The 22,446-nt window shown below is 46.6% G+C and overlaps 1 protein-coding gene across 1 annotated transcript in view; it reads right to left on the bottom strand.

Moving 5' to 3' along the window:
- Positions 1–8,658: 8,658 nt before the first annotated feature.
- METTL13 (methyltransferase 13, eEF1A N-terminus and K55) overlaps positions 8,659–22,446 on the bottom strand; it is a gene marked incomplete in the record, with an annotated part of 18,134 nt that continues 4,346 nt past the window's right edge. Inside the window, 5 exon segments of the mRNA XM_056528023.1 lie at positions 8,659–9,143; positions 15,200–15,331; positions 20,031–20,171; positions 20,174–20,242; positions 21,785–21,946. Of these exon segments, the coding sequence (XP_056383998.1) occupies positions 8,869–9,143; positions 15,200–15,331; positions 20,031–20,171; positions 20,174–20,242; positions 21,785–21,946 (779 nt within the window).

Raw genomic sequence — 22,446 nt, 5'->3', positions numbered from 1 at the left:
ACAGGGTCCGCAGGGGTTGGTGGCGGCAGACAAGGCAGCTGGGGGGAGTGGGGGGTCTGCAGTGGTGGCGGCTGCGGTTGGTACTGAGGTCGAGATAGGGAGGGGGGCGATAGTGGGGGCGCCGGCGGCGCCGGCGGCTAAGGCTGGGGATGAGGTGAGATTGGCGGATGCGGCTAGGGGGGAGGTTTATGTCTGTTTTGAAGGGCCGCTGGGGGCTCATTTGAAGGCGGAGGTCAGGGAGAAAATATGGAAGGATGAGTATGTGGAGATATTTTCTCTCTTGCCTCTGGAGAAATTTAATTTAGACAGGGTGAAGCCGGATGAGTCTAAGAAGGAAGAGGAGGAGCGTCGGCGGTATCGGTTGATACCCCGGACGTTTTCCAATTGGTTGCAGGCCTTCGCCATCCTAGCCAGTGTCGTTGGGGAGAAAGCGCCTGGGAATTGTTCAGGTCTTTTTTGTTACATGGATTCAGTGGGGGAGGCGTACAGGGTTTATGGGGGTACCGCTTGGTTGCGGTATGATGAACAGTTCCGGCAGCGGAAGGCGGTTAGGCCTTCTTTACGCTGGGATCATAAAGACATTGGGCTTTGGATGAGGTTGATGGCGGCACCGAAGGGTGTGGGCCAGTCCTTTCGGGACGGGGCCGGTGCGACCGGATCTGGGTCCGGTCGGCCGGCGGGGACGAGTAAAGGGTGCTGCTGGCAGTTTAATGAGGGGCAATGCCGATTCGGGGAGGGATGCCGTTTTAAGCATGAATGCTCCGGTTGCGGAGGTGCTCACAGTTTGTCCCGATGTTTTAAAAAGGGGAAGAGAGGGGGATCGGAGATTGAGCACAAGGGGGGAAACACCAGTGAGGGTGGCAAGGATGGGGCCGTTTTTAGACAGGTACCCAAATAGGGGGGATGCGCGACTGTTGAGGGAGGGGTTTGAGTTAGGATTTCGTATACCGTGTGCCAATGTTAAACCGCAAGGGGTGGTTAGGAATTTGGTGTCGGCTCTGCGGCACCCGGAGGTGGTTAGGGAGAAGTTGTTGAAGGAGGTGGCGTTGGGCCGCATGGCGGGCCCATTTCCGGAGGTTCCTTTGCCGGAATTGCGGGTGTCCCCTTTGGGGCTCGTTCCGAAGAAGGAACCGAATAGATTCCGGCTTATTCACCACCTTTCACATCCGGTGGGAGGCTCGGTGAATGACAGGATTGATCCGGAGGTGTGCGCAGTGACGTATACATCTTTTGATGCGGCGCTGGCTTGGGTCCGGAAATATGGGAGGGGGGCTCTCTTGGCTAAGACAGACATTGAGGCGGCGTTTCGCCTTTTGCCGGTGCACCCGGATAGTTTTGGGTTGTTGGGGTGTTGTTGGGAGGGGGAGTATTTTGTGGATAAATGTTTACCTATGGGGTGCTCGGTGTCGTGCGCACTGTTTGAGTGTTTTAGCAGGTTCCTGGAATGGGTAGTGCGGGCCGAGTCTCAAGTTGATTCGGTGCTGCATTACCTCGACGATTTTTTGTTCGTGGGTCCGGGTGGTTCGGCGTTGTGTTCGGTGTTATTGCAGACTATGGAGAGGGTGGCGGCCGGCTTTGGGGTGCCCTTGGCGCCCGACAAGACGGAGGGGCCGTCCACTCAATTGAAGTTTTTGGGCTTGGTAATAGACACGGTGGCCATGGAATGCCGGCTGCCTGAAGATAAACTGAGTGAATTAAAGGGGGCGGTGGAGTCGGCGGCGGGGATGCGGAAGTTGCAACTTAGGGACTTGCAGTCGTTGTTGGGTAGGCTGAATTTTGCCTGTCGCATTATGCCGATGGGGCGTGTCTTCTGCCGCAGGTTGGCGGCTGCGACCGCGGGGGTGACCAGGCCGCGGCATTACGTTCGCCTGACTGCGGATCTGCGAGCTGACTTGGCGGTGTGGGCGGAGTTTTTGGAGGTCTATAATGGTAGGTCGGTAATCATGGGGGGGCAAGTGTCTAATTGGGATCTGGAGTTGTTCACCGATGCGTCGGGGAGCCATGGGTTTGGAGTATATTGGCAGGGGGAATGGTGCGTTGGTGCATGGCCGGATGAGTGGAGGTCGGCAGGGCTGGTGCGGAACTTGGCTCTATTGGAATTATTTCCTATTCTAGTGGCGGTTGAGATTTGGGGGGATAGGCTCCGGGACAAGAAGGTATGCTTTCGGTGCGATAATCTGGGGGTGGTGCAAGCAATTAATGCACAGACGGCGAATTCGCCGCCGGTTGTGCGTTTGTTGCGGCAGCTGGTGTTGAGGGGGTTGCGTCTTAATGCGCAGTTTGTTGCCTTGCATGTTCCTGGGGTTCAGAACGAAATTGCTGACTCCCTTTCTCGTTTCCAGTGGGGTCGATTTCGGGCGTTGGCACCGGAAGCGGAGGTCGAAGGGATCGCATGTCCGGAGGAGCTGTGGAGAGTGGTTTAACGGCGGCTTTTGGGCTTGTCAGGCGGTCGGTATGTGCGAGCACCTGGGCCGGCTATTGTAAGTGCTGGAAAGAGTGGGAAGAACTGGTGGCAGGTATGGGTGTGTTGCAGTCTGTGGGGGATTGGGAGGCGGCAGTCTTGTGTTTTGTGGGGAGGTTGTATGAGGACGGGGTGCCCGGGTCCGGACTTAGCCGGCGGCTGTCGGCTTTGGCGTTTTGGTTTCAGGTACGGGGAATGCAGGACGCTACTAAGGCGTTTTTGGTTAGAAAGGCGGCCAGGGGGTTTCGGAGGGGCTTGCAGGTCAGGGACACCAGGAGGCCGGTGTCCTTTTCTTTGTTAGTGGAGTTAGGTGGTGTTTTGTCCCGGGTGTGTCTTTCGAATTTTGAGCTGGTTCTGTTTCGGCTTGCTTTTTCATTAGCGTTTTTTGGAGCGTTTCGGGTGTCGGAATTGGTGGCGCCGAGTAAGGTCTCGGTGGGAGGGTTGTTGGTGTCTGATGTGACTGATGACGGGGGTAATTTGACATGTGTGGTCCGGCGCTCCAAGACAGATCAGTTGGGTCGGGGTTTTGTGGTGAGATTGGCGCCGTTGGCTGGGTCGGGCATGTGTCCGGTGTCTTGTTTTAGGGCATACGTGGCTATTCGCCCGGCAATGGGGGGGCCATTGCTGATGCACGAAGGTGGTGAATTTTTATCTAGGTTTCAGTTTATTCGTGTTTTCCAGCTGACCTTGAAAAAACTGGGTAGGGGTAGTGGGGATTTTAGTTCCCATTCATTCAGGATTGGGGCTGCTACAGAGGCTGCAAGGTGGGGGCTGGGACCAGATGCTATACGGCGGATAGGCCGGTGGGAATCTGATAGATTTTGTTTATATGTGCGTCCTCATTTGATGTAATTTCGGTGGGTTTGTTGCTGTAAGGGGTTTTTGTTTGTTGTTTATGTTTTTCAGGTGCTGCGCCGTGCCTAATCTGGATCCTGGGACACTCATATGTGGTGAGGGGTGCGGCGAGGGCCGCGGTGCGCCCGGAAGGGCGGCAATTGGGTTTTTCCAGGGAGAAGGCACAGGTGAGGTGGTTGGGGCAAGGTGGGTTGTTGTGGGGGGAAGTTCTGCCGTTTTTACAGAAATATGTCGACCTTGATAGGGCCCCTGATGTGTTAGTCCTTCACGTGGGGGGCAACGACTTGGGGGGCAGGACGGCCAGGTCCTTGATGAGGGACATTAAGCTGGACCTGTTGAGAATCTGGTCGTCATTTCCGGGGATTTTTATCATATGGTCGGACATTGTGGCCAGGCTTAAATGGAGGCGGGCAAGGTCGGTGGCTAGCCTGAACAGGGCGCGGGCAAAAGTTAATAGAGTGGTCAGTCGTTTTGTGGCTAGGAACGGGGGCCTGGCGGTCAGGCACAGGGAACTGGAGGTTGCCTCTTCCGAGTTCTTGGGGCCTGATGGGGTCCATTTGAATCCCATTGGGACGGATCTTTGGGCGTGGGAAATACGAGACATGTTGGAGAGGGCGGTTCAGTTGTGGGGGAGCGGCCGCTTGTAAGGAGTCACAAGAGGCCGTCGGTGGCAGGAGCTAGAGGGGGACTTGGAGACAATTGGAGAGAGTTGGCACTGAATGGGATGGTGAGGCTGGGGGCGGTACCCAGCCTCGTGTGGTGAAACCCTGCGGGAGAGGCCCAAAGGGGCGGGGGTCTCTGAAGGCGGTGCCCTGGGGTTAAGGGAAGGGACGACCCAGGGCAAAGTAGGAGACCCGAGGAAAATTTGGGATGCCTCCAAGTCCTCTCTCTGGCTAGGTGGTAGAGTCGAGTTAAAGGATATTTGCACTAGTTTGTTTGTATAGGGATATGTGTGGTCAGGTAATGTTACATGAGTATGTTTAATGTTATTTAAAGGTTAATTAATATTTGAGGATTAAGTTATGATGTTTTTGAATAAAATGGCCGCTGTGGCCTTTATACCAAAAGTATGTGGTCCGTGTCTTTTATGGGGGGAGTAAGTAAGAAGAAGGGGCACAGCGCAGGTGGATGATACCCTAGTCATGTGTTGTTTAAGTGTTCACTTTAGTCTTTTCAGGCAGTGTAGTTCAATGTTTGGTTTATGGTGGGATAAAATTCATTGACTCTTTTGTTGGATTTTATTATTTGTCCACAGACACCCAGATATTTAGAATGTTATCTATGTACGAAAAGTTTCCAATATCTCCAGTACAGAAGTTGAAGTTTAAAACAACTTTATTTAAAAGGTTTATTTTTTTATATATACCCAATCTGCCTTTGTTAAAAAAAAGTAAACCTTTCCTTCTCACCTTGCGCTCCCCCGGTACCTATGGGGCAATCCTATTTCTGGTCCTGATGCCACAGGATGTCACAGTGCAGCTCAGCATACACCCGGCCACATCGGTGGTGATTGGCTGAGCAGCAATGTGACATTTTAGGCCTCTGGCACCAGGAAGAAGACCGGGGCACGGCCTTGATTTGTCACATTGCTGCTCAGCCAATCACTGGCCAAGGTGGGACACCACTGTGGCCGATGGGACCTCACAGTGCAGCTCAGCACACCGTCAGCCACAGCAGTGTCCCACCCTGGCCAGTGATTGGCTGAGCGGCAATGTGACATGTCAAGGCCCAGCCCCGGTCTTCTTCCTGGTGCCCAAGGCCCAAAATGTCACATTGCCGCTCAGCCAATCACCATCACTGTGGCCAATTGTATGCTAAGCTGCACTATGAGGTAGAATTCGGTAGAGTATCACACCATAGGCCACGGGAGAGCAGTAAAGAAGTACTCAGCCCCTAAACATCTTATCCCCTATCCAAAGGGTCTTGGCTGTGGCACCCGAGACATCCGCTGCACGGAGTGAACGTCACGCCATGCTGGATGACTGGCAATATGGGGCGGAGGCTCCTGATGTCACGGTCAGGCTCTGCTTGTGACATCACAGCCACACCCCCTCAATACAAGTCTATGGGAGGGGGCATGGCGGCCATCACGCCCCCTCCCATAGACTTGCATAGAGGGGGTGTGGCTGTGACATCACAAGCCTCCGATGCAGCAACCAATGCTCTAAACAAATGCCGGATGCAGCAGGGAGATCACAGGGGCCCCAGCGACGGGACCCTCATCATCAGACATCTTATCCCTTATCCTTTGGATAGGGGATAAATGTCTAGGGGTGGAGTACCCCTTTAAAAGGTTTTTTTTTTTTATAAGACAGAGGCAGCCTAGGTATATTGTTAAAAAATGCTTTTCGGCATAGTACCTCTTAAAGCAGTGGTCTTCAACCTGTGGACCTCCAGATGTTGCAAAACTACAACTCCCAGTATGCCCGGACAGCCGTTGGCTGTCAGGGCATGCTGGGAGTTGTAGTTTTGCAACATCTGGAGGTTCGCAGGTTGGAGACCACTGCCTTAAAGGGGTAGTCCAGTGGTGAACAACTTATCCCCTATCCTAAGGATAGGGGATAAGTTTGAGATCGCAGGGGGTCCGACTGTTGGGGCCCCCTGCGATCTCTCTGTACGGGGGCCAGGCTCTCCGGCCAGATAGCGGGTGTCGACCTCCGCACGAAGCGGCGTCCGACATGCCCCCTCAATACATCTCAATGGCAGAGCCGGAGATTGCCGAAGGCAGCGCTTTGGCTCTGCCATAGAGTTGTATTGAGGGGGCATGTTGGCCGCCGCTTCGTGCGGAGGTCGACATGCCCCCTTCCCGTGGGCTGTCGGGCTCCGTACGGGAGATCACAGGGTGCCCCAGCGGTCGGACCCCCCGCGATCTCAAACTTATCCCCTATCCTTAGGATAGAGTATAAGTTGTTCACCACTGGACTACTCCTTTAAAGCATTCCTGTTTTTTTTTTTTTTTTTTTTTAAAGCCTGCATAAATGTTAGTTTAACCCTTAAGACTATGTTCACATGCCATGAAAATTCTGCATGGATTTATAGCCAATACACTTCTATGGGATTCCACTGTTCCCTTCACACAGCAGAATTTCTCCAGTGAATTGGCTATAAATTCATGCAGAATTCAGTGCAGAAATTCTGCCATGTGAATCGGCCTTAGAGTGCTGACAAGATGATTTTAGGGGACTCTCATGGGCTCAATAGCAGCAGTGGAGGCATTAAAATATGCACAGCTATTTCTCATTCTCTCCATTTTAGGGGGTGGGACCAGAGCTAGGCAGTATGCCAATAGTACACATACATGGACTTCCTTTCCCTTACTTCTCTGGCCAATCAAGGAACATACTCCTCTTTAATATGCCAAGACATAGGGGTGAAAGAAAAAAGTGCACTGGACAAAACAGACCTGCCCTGTGCTGGGGGGGGGGGGGGGGGGGGATGATTTACACAGTACACTACTATAAAAGGCACAAGCGAGAGGGAAGGTTATGGTCACACTGTGTTTGCTGCATGAACAGAAAAGCAAGAAACAGCAGCAGCACCATCATAGCCAGGAAAAAGGAAAGGGTTAAACATACAACTGACCGTCATATGCAATGGCTCACTAGATCCTAACACCAGCAGGGGGCAGTGTGTTTTGCCACAGCAGGTACTGGTGCTAGGCAGGAAAAGTACCAGGTTCTATAGCGCAATCCACCACTCAGGCAACTTCTTGGGATAAAAGGTTCGATTTATTTAGCCAAAAACATAACGCGTTGCGAAGGTTTAGACCCTCTTCATCAGATGTACAGGCAATGCGTTGCAATGTTACATTGCCTGTACATCTGACGAAGAGGGTCTAAACCTTCGCAACGCGTTATGTTTTTGGCTAAATAAATCGAACCTTTTATCCCAAGAAGTTGCCTGAGTGGTGGATTGCGCTATAGAACCTGGTACTTTTCCTGCCTAGCACCAGTACTTGCATCATATACCTCGGACAGGTTTCACCTGCTGCCGATTCCAGGAAGCTGCTCCACCATTACTTTGAACCACGCGCTTATTGCTGTTGTGTCTATATACACAACAGTACAAGGTGAGCGAGACTACTTACTTGTTTGACTGCCTCACCTTATACATATTTACATTGTTCCAAACGTATTGCCCTATGAGGAGCTCTGCTCTATCTTTCTCTCCATAGAATACATTTTGCCACAGCAGGGGCAGGATTGAAGAGCTCACCCTAAGGCCTTTATACTAGTGCTGGGCGGTATTACCCAAAATGGATATTACGGTATTATCCAAATTATGGCCATTTCATGGTGTTTAATGGTATTTATTTTTTTCACTCATTCCCAACTAGAGATGAGCGAACTTACAGTAAATTCGATTCGTCACGAACTTCTCGGCTCGGCAGTTGATGACTTTTCCTGCATAAATTAGTTCAGCTTTCAGGTGCTACGGTGGGCTGGAAAAGGTGGAGACAGTCCTAAGAAAGAGTCTGCTAGGACTGTATCCACCTTTTCCAGCCCACGGGAGCACCTGAAACCTGAACTAATTTATGCAGGAAAAGTCATCAACTGCTGAGCCGAGAAGTTCGTGACGAATCAAATTTACTGTAAGTTCGCTCATCTCTATTACCAACCAATCCAACATCCCCCCGGGCTGGGGAACTAATCATATATGACCCGCGGGCGCTGCTCTGCTTTTCCTCCACCCAGCCCCCCCCCCCCCCTTCAAATGGAGCACGACCGATATTGCAGTATATGGAAAAAATTGGTATTGTAAAACAGAAAAACACTCCGGTATTTGGTATGAACCGCTACACCACCCAGCACTACTTTATACTCCAACCGCCATCGATCCTGAACAGACCCTGGAATTATCATTAAAATGGGGGGGAGCGGCATAATGAAGAGAGGGGGGGGGGTATGTAATGAGGGGGGGGGTATGTAATGAGGGGAGATGGTATGTAATGAGGGGGGGGGGGGTATGTAATGAGGGGAGATGGTATGTAATGAGGGGGGGGGGGGGTATGTAATGAGGGGAGATGGTATGTAATGAGGGGGGGGGGGGGGGGTATGTAATGAAGCCCCCACCTGTGTCCGAATAGTGGAGAAGGAAAGTGTTTGATCAGTAGAGGATCATTTTATCTTCTGCCAAGCGCAGGCAATTCTGTCTAAACCCGTGTTTCCCCATCAAGGCGCCTCCTGCTATTGCAAAACTACAACTGTCTGGGCATGCTGGGAGTTGTAGTTTTGCAACAGCTGGCGGCACCCTGATTGTGAAACGCTGACTAATGTATATGAATTTTTTTTTTCAAAAATACCAGTAATAAAATATTATATATAAAATAATAATAAATAAATAAATTAATAGAATATATATTCTGTAATTTATGACTTTTTACAGGGACGGAATATCTAGAACAAGTACAGACACGATATCACACAAGACCACGAGTCCATTTATTATAAATAGTTTTCCCTAAATTGGAGATTTTGGCCTTATATACACATCGTGTTCCCGCCTCCGTGTCCACATTACGTAGATTTCTTCCCTATCGTTTTTCCAGACTCTCAGACGATCCGCACCGACTTCATCATGTCGGCCAGAAGGAACGTCTCGTCCCAGAGCGCGCCCGGTCTCCTCAGCTGCCTCTCTAAGCTTCTCGCAGACTCTATTATGTTTGAGATTTCCCGACTCGGACCCGAAACCTTGCGGCAGAACAGGATTTCGTTCACCTCGTCCTCGATCTTTTGCACATAAATTAGAGGGAAAACATCACGGATAGTATTGATGACCTGTCCCTTTAAGACAGGGTCCCGGCACACAAGGTTCACAATGAAGAGTCCTGTAACGGGAAGAAGGTGGGAGCGGTGAGGTCACCAAAACGGTAACGTTACTGAGCAACAATCATTCTAGAAAGACACACGCTTAAAGGGGCACTCTACCAAAAACATCTTATCCCCTATCCTTTGAATAGGGGATAAGATGTTTTCCGGTAGAGTGCCCCTTTAACCCCATAGTGACATTAAAGGCATTTAACTCCTAAAAGGACCAAGCCCATTTTTAACCTTAAAGGGTTACTCCGGTGGAAGTGTTTTTTTTTTTCTTTTTTTAAGATCAACTGGTGCCAGAAAGTTAAACAGATTTATAAATTACTTCTATAAAAAAAATATCTTAATCCTTCCAGTACTTATTAGAGGCTGTATGCTCCACAGGAAGTTGTTTTCTTTTGGGATTTCTTTTCTGTCACAACCACAGTGCTCTCTGGTGACATCTCTGTCCATAGCAGCATATGTTTGCTATGGGGAATTTCTCCTGTTCTGGACAGTTCCTGACAAGGACAGAGGTGTCAGCAGAGAGCAGTGCGGTCGTGACAAAAAAAAAATCCAAAAAGAAAACAATTTCCTCTGGAGCATACAGCAGCTGATAAGTACTGGAAGGATTAAGAATTTTTAATAGAAGTAATTTACAAATCTGTTTAACTTTCTGGCATCAGTTGATTTAAAATAATTAAAAAATAAAGTTTTCCACCGGAGTACCCCTTTGAAGGACCAGGACAATTTTTTTAAATTTGCCTTTTCATTTTTTCCTCCTCACCCTCTAAAATTCATAACTCTTATATTTCTGTCCACAGACCCATATAAGGGCTTGTTTTTTGCATGACCAGTTGTACTTTCTAATGACATCACTCATTTTACCATAAAATATACGGCGAACCAAAAACTATTTTATTTTATCCTTTATTTTTATTTTTTTTATTTTTTTAGGGAGGAAATTTAAATGAAAACCACAATTTAGAAAATTTGGGAGAGTTTTGTTTTCACACTGTACACTTTACGGTAAAAATGACACGCGTTCTTTATTGTGTGGGTCAATACGATTAAAATGATACAATAATAGAAAAGTATGTAATCATGGGCATCGCTAAAAAAAATAAAAATAAAAAGTCAAATAAAAAAAAATCTAACTTTTTGTACAAAATCAGTATGTTTAAAAATCACCCCATTTTATCCACCTATAAAAAAAATTCCGTATATGGGGGCGGTATGAGCGCCGTGATCTGTACTTTATCAATACCCCAAATTCGCGTATATGAAACTTTGAAATCACTTATTAAAAAAATGTTTGGAATAAAGTTATACAAAAAAACTTTTATTCTTTACATTTACGCCGTTCACCGTACAGGATCATTAACATTATAATTTTGCTACTTCGGACATTTATGCACGCGGCGATACCAACTAGGTTTATTAAAGGAGTACTCCGGCGCGCACTTTTTTCCTTTTATCCTGTCCGGGCTGCAAAATAAAAGAAAACGCACTCTCTCTTACCTGCCAACGAGCCCCCGGAGCTCCGGTACAGGTGTTCGGTCCCCGGGCTGTATTCTTCTCACTTCCTGTTGGCCCGGCACGTCACATGGAGCTTCAGCCTATCACCAGCAGAGGCGGGACATCGCTGCGGCCGGTGATAGGCTGAAGCTCCGGCTAACAGGAAGTAAGAAGAATACAGCCCGGGGACCGAACGCCTGTACCGGAGCTCCGGGGGCTCGTTGGCAGGTAAGAGAGAGTTTGTTTTCTTTCATTTTGCAGCCCGGACGGGATAAAATGAGAAAAGTGCGCGCCGGAGTACTCCTTTAATTTTATTTCTTTTTTTATGCTTTTTGGGGGTAAAATGGGAGAAAGGGACAATTTCCATTTTTATTGGGGGGGAGCAGATTTTTCACTTTTTTTTACAATTTTAAACTTTTTATTTTTTTTACACTTTATTGGGGAGATTTATCAAAACCTGTGTAGAGGAAGAGTAGTGCAGTTGCCCATAGCAACCAATCAGATTGCTTCTTTCATTTTCCACAGGCCTCTAAAGAGGCCTGTGGAAAATGAAAGAAGCAATCTGATTGGTTGCTATGGGCAACTGCACCACTCTTCCTCTGCACAGGTTTTGATGAATCTCCCCCTATGTCTCCCTATTCAGTGCTATGTATAGGGCACAGACCACAGCAGAAGACCCCAGGAGACAGCCAGAGGCAGGTGAGGGGACCTCCGGCCGCCACTTTAGAAGATCGGATCCCCGCGGCAGTGCCGCAGGCAATCCGTTCATCTATTTAAAACTTGCGCATTGCCACAGATGCTGTGATCTGTACAGTGGTCCCTCAACATACGATGGTAATCCGTTCCTAATGGACCATTGTTTGTTGAAACCATCGTATGTTGAGGGATCCGTGCAATGTAAAGTATAGGACAGTGGTCTACAACCTGCGGACCTCCAGATGTTGCAAAACTACAACACCCAGCATGCCCGGACAGCCGTTGGCTGTCCGGGCATGCTGGAGTTGTAGTTTTGCAACATCTGGAGGTCCACAGGTTGAAGACCACTGGTATTGGAGGTTATACTCACCTGTCCCCTCCGCTCCGGACCGTCACCGCTGCCCTGGATGTCGCCGTCCATCTCTGTCGCCGCGTCCCCATGGTGTCCCCGACGCTCTGGCAAGGCCTCTGCTTCCCCGGCATCCTCGCTCTCCGTCGCCGCCATCACGTCGCTACGCACACCGCTCCTATTGGATGACGGGACGGCGTGCGCAGCGACGTGATGACGACGATGGAGAGCGTCAACGATGCAGGGGATCCCGAAGAGGACGTGCCGGAGCCCCGAGGACAGGTAAGTGATCGTCAGCGGACCACACGGGGCATCGTAAATGGCTATCCGGGGGCAGATGAAGCCGTCTGCGCTGCCGTATAGTCGTTTATGCGATGGCCCAGACATACAAAAGCATCATATGTTGATGCTGCCTCTGAGAGGCCATCGTATGTTGAAATTATCGTATGTCGGGGCCATCGTAGGTCGGGGGGGGGGGGGGGGGGGGTGTCACTGTATTGATCACGGCATCTGAGGGGTTAATGGTGGACATCAGCGCAATTGCTGATGGTCGCCATTACCGGGACCTGCAATGCATGACGCGAGCACTGCTCGCGGTCATGTATGTCCTGGTGCGCAAAATACCTCCGCACCAGGATGTACATTTACGTCCGTGGTCATTAAGGCGTTAAAGGCGGGGGGAAAAAAATTGCAAGTTTTCAGGTTTCGTTTACACGGCGTTCACTGTGCGGTAAAACAAACATGTTATTTTAATCACTCAGGTCGTTTATATGTTTTAGTACTTTTGAAAATGTACAACATTATTGATAAGAACAACAACATATATTTTATTATTGTTATTAAGTTTTTTCTATTTCATATTATTTATTATATATTATACATTATTAAACATTATTAAACCTATAACTATTATATATATATATTGTTATGAAAGTGTGCCTCTAATGACTGTCCCGGTGCAAGGATTTCTGCTAACGGGGTACTTCGCTGCTAAACATCTTACCCAAAGGATCGGGGATAAGATGTCTGATCTCGGGGGTCCCGCTGCTGGGTCCCCCTGCAATTTCTCGCAGCACCTAGAGTTCTAAAACATTGGGTTCCTGTGGAAGTGGTCGTGATGTGACGGCCATGTCCCCTCCAAATCAAGTCTATGGGAGAGGACAAGTCGGCCAACACGTCACAGCCACACTCTCCCATAGACATGAATGGAGAGGGCGTGGCCGTGACATCACAAAGGGGCATGACTGTGACATCATGATCACGGCTTCCGACTCAGAGCACCAAAGTACCCCTTTAAAGGGGTTATCCAGGAATAAATATATATATATATATATATAAAAATATATATACGCCCTCTCCATATATATACACCTCTCTCTCTCTACCTCTCTCTCTCTACCTCTCTCTCTCTACCTCTCTCTCTCTCTACCTCTCTCTACCTCTCTCTCTCTCTCTCTACCTCTCTCTCTCTACCTCTCTCTCTCTCTACCTCTCTCTCTCTCTACCTCTCTCTCTCTCTACCTCTCAACTGGCTCCAGAAAGTTAAACAGATTTGGAAATTACTTACAATAAAAAATCTTAATCCTTTCAGTACTTATGAGCTGCTGAAGTGGAGTTGTCCTTTTCTGCCTAAGTGCTCTCTGATGACACCTGTCTCGGGAACCGCCCAGTTTAGAAGCAAATCCCCATAGCAAACCTCTTCTACTCTCTGCAGTTCCCGAGACAAGCAGAGATGTCAGCAGAGAGCACTGTTGTCAGACAGAAAAGAACAACTCAACTTCAGCAGCTGATAATTATTGGAAGGATTAAGATTTTTTTAATTTTTTTTTTTTTAATAGAAGTCATATATAAATCTGTTTAACTTTCAGGAGCCAGTTTCCTGGCAACTTCTGATCCCATGATGGATTTGCCGGAAGCCCCATAGACTTATATGGGACTTGCGACAAATGAGTCTCCAGGGCGAGCTAGTCTAAGAGCAAATCATGGGATTAGAAGGTCCCAGGAAATTTAAAGGGGTTATCCAGGAAAAAACTTTTATATATAGAAGTAATTTACAAATCTGTAACTTTCTGGAGCCAGTTGATATATATCTATATCTATCTATATCTATATCAACTGGCTCCAGAAAGTTAAACAGATTTGTAAATTACTTCTATTAAAAAATCTTAATCCTTTCAGTATTTATGAGCTTCTGAAGTTTAGGTTGTTCTTTTCTGTCTAAGTAATCTCTGATGACACGTGTCTCGGGAACCGCCCAGTTTAGAAGAGGTTTGCTATGGGAATTTGCTTCTAAACTGGGCGTTTCCCGAGACACGTGTCATCAGAGAGCACTTAGACAGAAAAGAACAACCTTAACTTCAGAAGCTCATAAGTACTGAAAGGATTAAGATTTTTTAATAGAAGTAATTTACAAATCTGTTTAACTTTCTGGAACCAGTTGATATATATATATAAAAAAAAAGTTTTTTCCTGCAATACCCCTTTAAACAGAAATCCTTGTACCGGGACAGTCATTAGAGGAATGAGTTAATGCCAGACATATGTATTGATGTGAGATCCGTACTCTACCTGAGTGCAGTATGTACGGTCATAGGCAAACTATCAACACCCTCTACATACTGCAATAGCTATTGATCGCAGCATCTAGAGCAGTGTTTCCCATCCAGGGTGCCTCCAGCTGTTGCAAAACTACAACTCCCAGCATGCCTGGACAGCCAGAGGCTGTCCAGGCATGCTGGGAGTTGTAGTTTGGCAACATCTGGCAGCACCCTGGTTGGGAAACACTGATCTGGAGGATTAAAAAAAGGCATCCACCACACGGAGTGGGTTCAGCTCACGAGCACGCAATGGCGCACTAGAAGCTTTGACTCTTATGAGGTGTGAGCCATGCAGGGTCAGTGACCACTCGGTGGTTCAGTCAGAAAAGGGGGTTGTTTAAAATGTACCTGTCACTTTAAAAAACATCACAGGTCATAAAGTAGGGATGAGCGGCAGGGGCCATATTCGAATTTGCGATAATTCGCAAATATATGGACGAATATTCGCCCTATGTTTGCAAAATTTGCATATTCGCCAAGTTTCTTCCCCCCCCCCCCCCGTGTGAAAATTAGTGATGAAATTCACATAGTGCGCATGCGCGATTATATCTTTCCCCTAAATGGGAGGGAGGGATCAGTGTCCAATCTGGAAGTGCCGATATTTGCATAAAAATATTCGCATATAAATTTTCAAATAAAAAAATTAATATTCGTCATTTCGAATATATATCACTATATTCTAAATGTTCGGGAAATCGCAAAGTGCCGATTTTCGCGGTAAAAATTTGCATTTCGAATAGTCGCGCTCAACACTAGTCCTAAATTTGTGATCGATCAGTTTCTGGGAAAGGGAACCCTAGACTATCTAATGATCAGGTTCCAAGTGCTGAGACCTTCACCGATCAGGAAAAAGAAGAAGAGAGAAGCGTCCTCTGTCTTGTTATAAATCTTTGGCGCGGTCCGGAGGAGCTGAAGAAGTTATTCTCCTTACCATCATCCTGTAAGATCTTGTGGACGTCCTGTAAAAATCTCTTTTCTACAAAAGCTGGAGGGGGGCAGCTCATCCCGAGGCTGCTGTCCTTACTGTCCACGTCAAAAATCACCACATCATGGCGGGCTCTTCCTACAGGGAAAATAAAATAAAAACACGCAATTAAAAAAGGGATACTCCACTGCCCCAATGTTCGGAACATTTGCCACGCCCCCTCCCATAGACTTGCATTGAGGGGCGTGGCCGTGACGTCACAACCCCCGCACCCAGCGTTCGGAACTAAAATGTTCCAGATGCTGGGGCAGTGGAGTACCCCTTAAAGGGGTACTGTGGTGGAAAACTTTTTTTTTTCAAATCAACTGGTGCCAGAAAGTTAAACAGATTTGAAAATTACTTCTATTAAAAAATCTTAATCTTTTCAGTACTTATGAGCTGCTGAAGTTGAGTTCTTTTCTGTCTAAGTGCTCTCTGATGACACCTGTCTCGGGAAACGCCCAGTTTAGAAGCAAATCCCCATAGCAAACCTCTTCTAAACTGGGCGGTTCCCGAGACACGCGTCATCAGAGAGGATTTAGACAGAAAAGAACAACCTTAACTTCAGAAGCTCATAAGTACTGAAAGGATTAAGATTTTTTAATAGAAGTCATTTACAAATCTGTTTAACTTTCTGGAGCCGAGGATTAGAGATAGATATAGAGATAGAGATAGAGATAGAGATAGAGATAGAGAGAGAGATAGAGAGAGAGAGATAGAGAGAGAGAGATAGAGAGAGAGAGATAGAGAGAGAGAGATAGAGAGAGAGAGATAGAGAGAGAGAGATAGAGAGATAGAGATAGAGAGATAGAGATAGAGAGATAGAGATAGAGAGATAGAGATAGAGAGAGAGATAGAGAGAGAGATAGAGAGAGAGATAGAGAGAGAGATAGAGAGAGAGATAGAGAGAGAGATAGAGAGAGAGATAGAGAGAGAGAGAGAGAGAGAGAGAGAGATAGAGAGATAGAGAGATAGAGAGATAGAGAGATAGAGAGATAGAGAGATAGAGAGATAGAGATATATATATATACATATAAAAAAAGAATCCTTCCAGTACTTATTAGCTGCTGAATACTAGGAAATTATTTTCTTTTTGGAACACAGAGCTCTCTGCTGACATCACGAGCACAGTGCTCTCTGCTGACATCTCCGTCCATTTTAAGAACTGTCCAGAGCAGCATATGTTTGCTATGGGGATTATCTCCTACTCTGGACAGTTCCTAAAATGGACAGAGATGTCAGCAGAGAGCACTGTGCTCCTGATGTCAGCAGAGAGCACTGTGGTCATGATGTCAGTAGAGAGCACTGTGTTCCAAAAAGAAAATAATTTCCTATGTAGTATTCAGCAGCTAATAAGTACTGGAAGGATTAAAAAATTTTAATAGAAGTCATTTACAAATCTGTAACTTTCTGGCACCAGTTGATTTAAAAAAGAAAAAGTTTTCCACTGGAGTACCCCTTTAAGAGTATTTTCTGCTTTGAACACTGTTTTACGGCCGATATATAAATTTAAAGGAGTTATGCAGGAATAGACAAACAGAGCTAATTTCTTTTTTTTAAACGCTCCCTGTATCTCCACGTTGGGTGTGGGTCTGCAGCTCAGTTCCATTGAAGTGAATGGAGCCAAGTTGTAATACCACACCCAACCTGGGGACAGACATGGAGCTGTTTTTTGAAAGAAATTATCTCTGTTTTCTGGTTAACCCCTTTAATCTACATACAGATTTGAACAATTTTGGGTTATCATTAGAGATGGAAAGGCCTGGAAAAAAGAAACGGGGGGGGGGGGGGGGGGACCTTTTGCCATTTTTTCCCCCCAGAAAAATTCTAAAGAAAAAGTAATATGGGAAATGTCCTTTATAATGATAAATAATATAACATTCAACCTATATATAAGATTTAGACCGTCACGATAGGCTGATCTGAGAATCTCTAAGTTCTCCAGTCTCCCCCGAAGACAAGCAAATCCTGGGATACAATTCAAATACTGAGAATGAAATTTATAAAAGAAGAGAAATTTGCGTTTCTGCCTCTAGGGGCGCTGCATGGAAAAATGTTTAAAGGGGTACTCTGCCCCTAGAGATCTTATACCCAATAACGTTTAGCGTATCGGGTGCAGCAAAGGAGGCTCGTGAAGTCACAGCCACGCCCCCTCAATGCAAGTCTATGGGGTTTGACAGTGACATTGCGAGCCATTGCCACCATTGCCTCTTGAGAAAGCCGCAGAGGCGGCGAAACATGTAGAGGCGGCAAATTTTTTTTTTTGTTTTTAAGCGGTACCAGTGTGTCACCCTATATACAATCAGCCACTGCAGGGCTATCTTTGGAGAAATAGAGGAGACTATTCCCTTAACCTTGATGTTATAAGCACTAGGTACACCTGGTATCAGTTTTAAAGTTTCATTTTTGGGACATTTTATTAGCACTCAATAAAAGTTATATTTTAGGGGTAAGCAGTAGGGGTTTCTTACCCCGAGCTTAGGTGTATTATTGCGAGCCTCCGCCCCCGCATCGCCAGTCATCCGGTACGGAGCAAAGTTCGCTCCGTGCACCGGATGTCTAGGGTGCCGCAGCAGAGATCGCAGGGGGCGGAGTGACCCTTTAAGGTTAGTTTGGCTGTGGCCGGGTTCCATCTTGTTATTACAGTAGTTGATTGTTTTTGTCCTTAAAAGGGGTACTCTGGGGAAGTAAAGTTTGGCCCCATCCTAAGTGTCTGATCACGAGGGGTCTGACTACTGAAAGCCCCAACGCTCTCTTAAATGGGACCCCAGCTACTTACCCATCCTTGGCGTGCCTAGGTTCCCACCTTCCAAGACAAGTGTAAGTGAAAGCCCTCTCAGCCAATCACTGGATTCGACAGTGGTCCTGTCTCGGATTGGCTGAGCGGGCAGTTACTTGCGCTTAACCTTTTAAATTCCACTGTCTGAACAATATAAAAAAGGGACATTCGAGCCCAAAAAAAAAAAAAAAATGTATCCCCCAATCCATAGGATAGAGCAGAGTTTCCCAACTGAGGTGCCTCCAGATGTAGCAAAAACTACAACCCCCAGCATGCCCGGACAGCCAACGGCTGTCCGGGCATGCTGGGAGTTGTAGTTTTGCAACAGCTGGACGCACCCTGGTTGGGAAACACTGGGATAAAAAAATCCTGACCTATAGGACCCCCCCCCCCCAAATCTTCCTCCATGCAAAGTCTATGGAGATACCCAAGAATGGGCACGGACATTAAAACTAAAAATGTTGCTATTGCACTCCTCATGGCAAATAAAAAGATCTTTCTAAAGATTTTATTTGTGTTTAAAAAAGCTGCCACTAGGGGTCTTCCCTACTTGTCTCCCCCCCCCCCCCCGGAACAGACTATGGACTCCTGCTGGCCTGGCAAATGTTCAAAATCCAGAGTGCAGCCTTAGCCAATCATAGCTCATCTCACACTGAACTGCTCTGGGCTGTGTGTAGCAGAGTGAGGGAGGAAGTTCTCCCCTGTATGGCTTCAGATGATGTCACGCCTTCTGGGGAACGCCCCTTCCCAGTCTGTGAGTCTGACTGAGCAGAAAATACAGAATAATATCAAGGTAGAAAACTAAAAAATTAAAATAAAAGGCAGGGGGTGGTTTATCATGATGGGGGCAGTGACCTGGGAGAATTATAAAATGTAACAAGATCATAAGAGGTACCCTTTAAATCTCCCTGCAGCGCCACCACAGGAGAAATGAAGCAGAGAACTAGATCAATGGAATGTTTGTGTATATGCAGGACAAGACATGTTCTTTGTCAGGCTGCATTCACACCACGTTTTTGCTCTACAGTTCCCGTATCAGGTTTTTGGATGAAAAACGGATTCCTCAAAACCGGACTAAACTGTATCAAAACGTGTGTACAAATTTCAACCCGTATACGATTAAAAACCGTTGCATCTGTTTTTTAAGAAAAATACCAAATACGTTTTTAAAGGGGTATTCGGGCAAAAAAAAATAATCTTATCCCCTATCGAAAGGATAGAGGATAAGATGTCTGATTGCGGGGGCCCGCTGCTGGGACCCCCCGTAATCTCCCTGCAGCAGCCCGCATTCTACGCGTAGCTGCGTCTGAAGTTTCGAAAACTGCCGAGCTTCAGAGACTGGACGTGACGTGACCCCACGCCCCCTCCATTCATTCAACTTCAGACGCAGCTACGCATAGAATGCGGGCTGCTGCAGAAAGATCGTGGGGGGGGTCCCAGCGGCGGGCCCCCGCGATCAGACATCTTATCCCCTGTCCTTTCGATAGGGGAGAAGATGTTTTTGCCCAGAATACCCCTTTAACTTTTCTCTATATTTTGAATAAAGCTTCACTTGTTTGATTGAAATTCCAAGAAATAATAAAAAAAAACTGTGCAAAGTCAAAAACCGTACAGTGAAAACCGGATGGAGCCGTACACACATTACGGTTCCCAATGACTCCCATGTAAAAAAAAAAAAAAAAAAACCTATACGGTTTAATACAGTTATTTCCACCGGACCAAAAAAACGTGTTAGTCTACGGTTTTAAGTAGGGGGGAAAAAAACTGACAAAACAGTATAAGAAGCAAAACGGACAGAACCGGATTATGCAATTGACATACGGTTTACGATGTTAAGTCAATGCATACGGTTTTCTGTAAGGTCCCGTACGATTTTTAACGTGAAACCGTATACGGGAACTGTATAGCAAAAACGTGGTGTGAACCCGGCCCTTCACTCTGCCCAGGAGATGAGGAACCTGAGATCCACAAGTGCAGAAGCTTCAGCTACAATACAGCGGAAATAAGAAATCTCTTTACCTTTTTCCACCAGATCCTTGATGTGCGCCAAACCGTCAGCGAGATGAACCTTCACACGGTCGTCTAGAGAGAACCCGAACCAGTGACAGGCAACATCCAGCACCGCAGGATCGATTTCCACAGCTTCAACTTGTGACCCAAGAAATAGTCGTGGATAAAAAGTGACAGGCTCCCTCCTCCGAGCCCCACTACCAATACCGATAACTGTTGGCCTGTAGGGGCGTAAGAAAAAAAAAAAATTATCGCGATTTTTCATTTGGAGATATTGTATCGATTCAAAACAAGGATATGGAATTCGTATCTCCGACGCCCGGGAAATGCAGTTCCGGGCAGGTTAATTTTTCTCGCTCGTGCAAGCAGAACCGGACCTGACAAGCACGGCGGCGCTCAGCAGTCTGTATGGAGAAGGCTCCCGACTCCTGCCCGCTCCGAACTGTGCAGCCCCCCGCTGATTTCAGTAGCCGGGGGCCTATGCAAATAGCTAGCATGCGGCGATCGCTACGGCGGCTATTAACCCATTTATATCGCCGCTGTCAAAGCTGACAGCGGCATCTAAAGGGACATGTAAATGCTCCCTGGTGGGCTAGTGGGGTGGATCGCCCCCCCCCCCCCCCCCGCAGCTTGATCGCGGGGGGGGATCCACTATAGAGGTAGCCAGAGGGCTTACCTCTGTTCCCTGTTGTCCCGTGGCTCTGTCATTGATAGATCCTGGCTGGACTAGTCTCTATCAATGGATCACAGAGCACACAGATCAATGGAGTTCAATAGAACTCTATTCATCTGTATGAGGAATCTAATGATTCCTCCTAAAAGTCTAATAAAGTGTATTAAAAAAATAAAAATGTTTTATTAAAAGTTTAAAAATACACACATTAAAGGGGTATTCCAGGCAAAAACTTTTTTTTATATATCAACTGGCTCCGGAAAGTTAAACAGATTTGTAAATTACTTCTATTAAAAAATCTTAATCCTTCCAATAGTTATTAGCTTCTGAAGTTTTCTGTCTAACTATTCAATGATGATGTCACGTCACGGGAGCTGTGCATGATGGGAGAATATCCCCATAGGAGCTGGACAGCTTCCGGGACGTGAGTCATCAGAAAGCAGTTAGACAGAAAAAAAACAACTCAACTTCAGAAGCTATTAACTATTGGAAGGATTAAGATTTTTTTAATAGAAGAAGTAATTTACAATCTGTTAACTTTCCGGAGCCAGTTGATATATAAAAAAAAAAAATGTTTTTGCCTGGAATACCCCTTTAACCTCTTCCATATTAAAAGTTCAAATCACCCCCTTGCCAATTCACACCCCTACTGGCCTTTAAGAGAAGATTTCGCACCAACAAAATCTATTACTAGACCTGTATAAAATAAAATGAAAAAAAACAACAGAACTCCGAACTCCGATTAACCCCTAGACCAGTGGCCTCCAATCTGCGGACCTCCAGGTGTTGCAAAACTACAACTCCCAGCATGCCCGGACAGCCAACGGCTGTCCGGGCATGCTGGGAGTTGTAGTTTTGCAACACCTGGAGGTCCACAGGTTGGAGACCACTGCCCTAGACGACCCATAAATGTATGTCAGAGAACCAGGATGTACATTTATGTCACTAACATGAAGCGAGCGAAGTGATTATCAGCAGCCAGGACCTCACAAAGTTTGCAAAAATTCCATTTTGGATATGGAGGCGGCTGTAAGGAGGTTCAGGGGACAGGACATCCACCCAAGGTCCCAACCGGAGCCATGAATAATACCTGGGGTCACTCCGGGATTGTGAAGGAGCGACAGTCCGGAGATCACGGCTCTGTGGTGCTCACAGCACAGGAAGCTCTTGTCGATCACATGACCCGGCTCAGCCTCCATCTTGTCATTTGATTTCTGCTGCTTCTTCTTGTCTTTCCTTCTCTTTTTCTGACCTGGAATAAGAAAAAAAAAATTAAAATATGAGAATGTTCAAAACTAAGCGTCCATCATCACATCCTTGTTGTTGAACCAAACTATATGCAAGAGGTTTAAAGGGGTTATCCAGGGAAAAACTTTTTTTTTTATATATCAACTGGCTCCAGAAAGTTAAACAGATTTGTAAATTACTTCTATAAATTTTTTTTTAATCCTTTCAGTACTTATGAGCTTCTGAAGTTAAGGTTGTTCTTTTCTGTCTAAGTGCTCTCTGACGACACGTGTCTCGGGAAATGCCCAGTTTAGAAGCAAATCCCCATAGCAAACCTCTTCTAAACTGGACAGTTCCCGAGACACGTCATCAGAGAGCACTTAGACAGAAAAGAACAACCTAAACTTCAGAAGCTCGTAACTACTGAAAAGGATTAAGATTTTTTAATAGAAGTAATTTACAAATCTGTTTAACTTTCTGGAGCCAGTTGATATATATCAAAAAAAGTTATTTTCCTGGAATACC

Source organism: Hyla sarda, chromosome 6 (genome assembly GCF_029499605.1).
Source record: "Hyla sarda isolate aHylSar1 chromosome 6, aHylSar1.hap1, whole genome shotgun sequence".
Taxonomy (NCBI): domain Eukaryota; kingdom Metazoa; phylum Chordata; class Amphibia; order Anura; family Hylidae; genus Hyla; species Hyla sarda.
The sequence above is the reverse complement of the archived record's forward strand: the minus strand, read 5'-3'. Positions and strand labels throughout refer to the sequence as shown.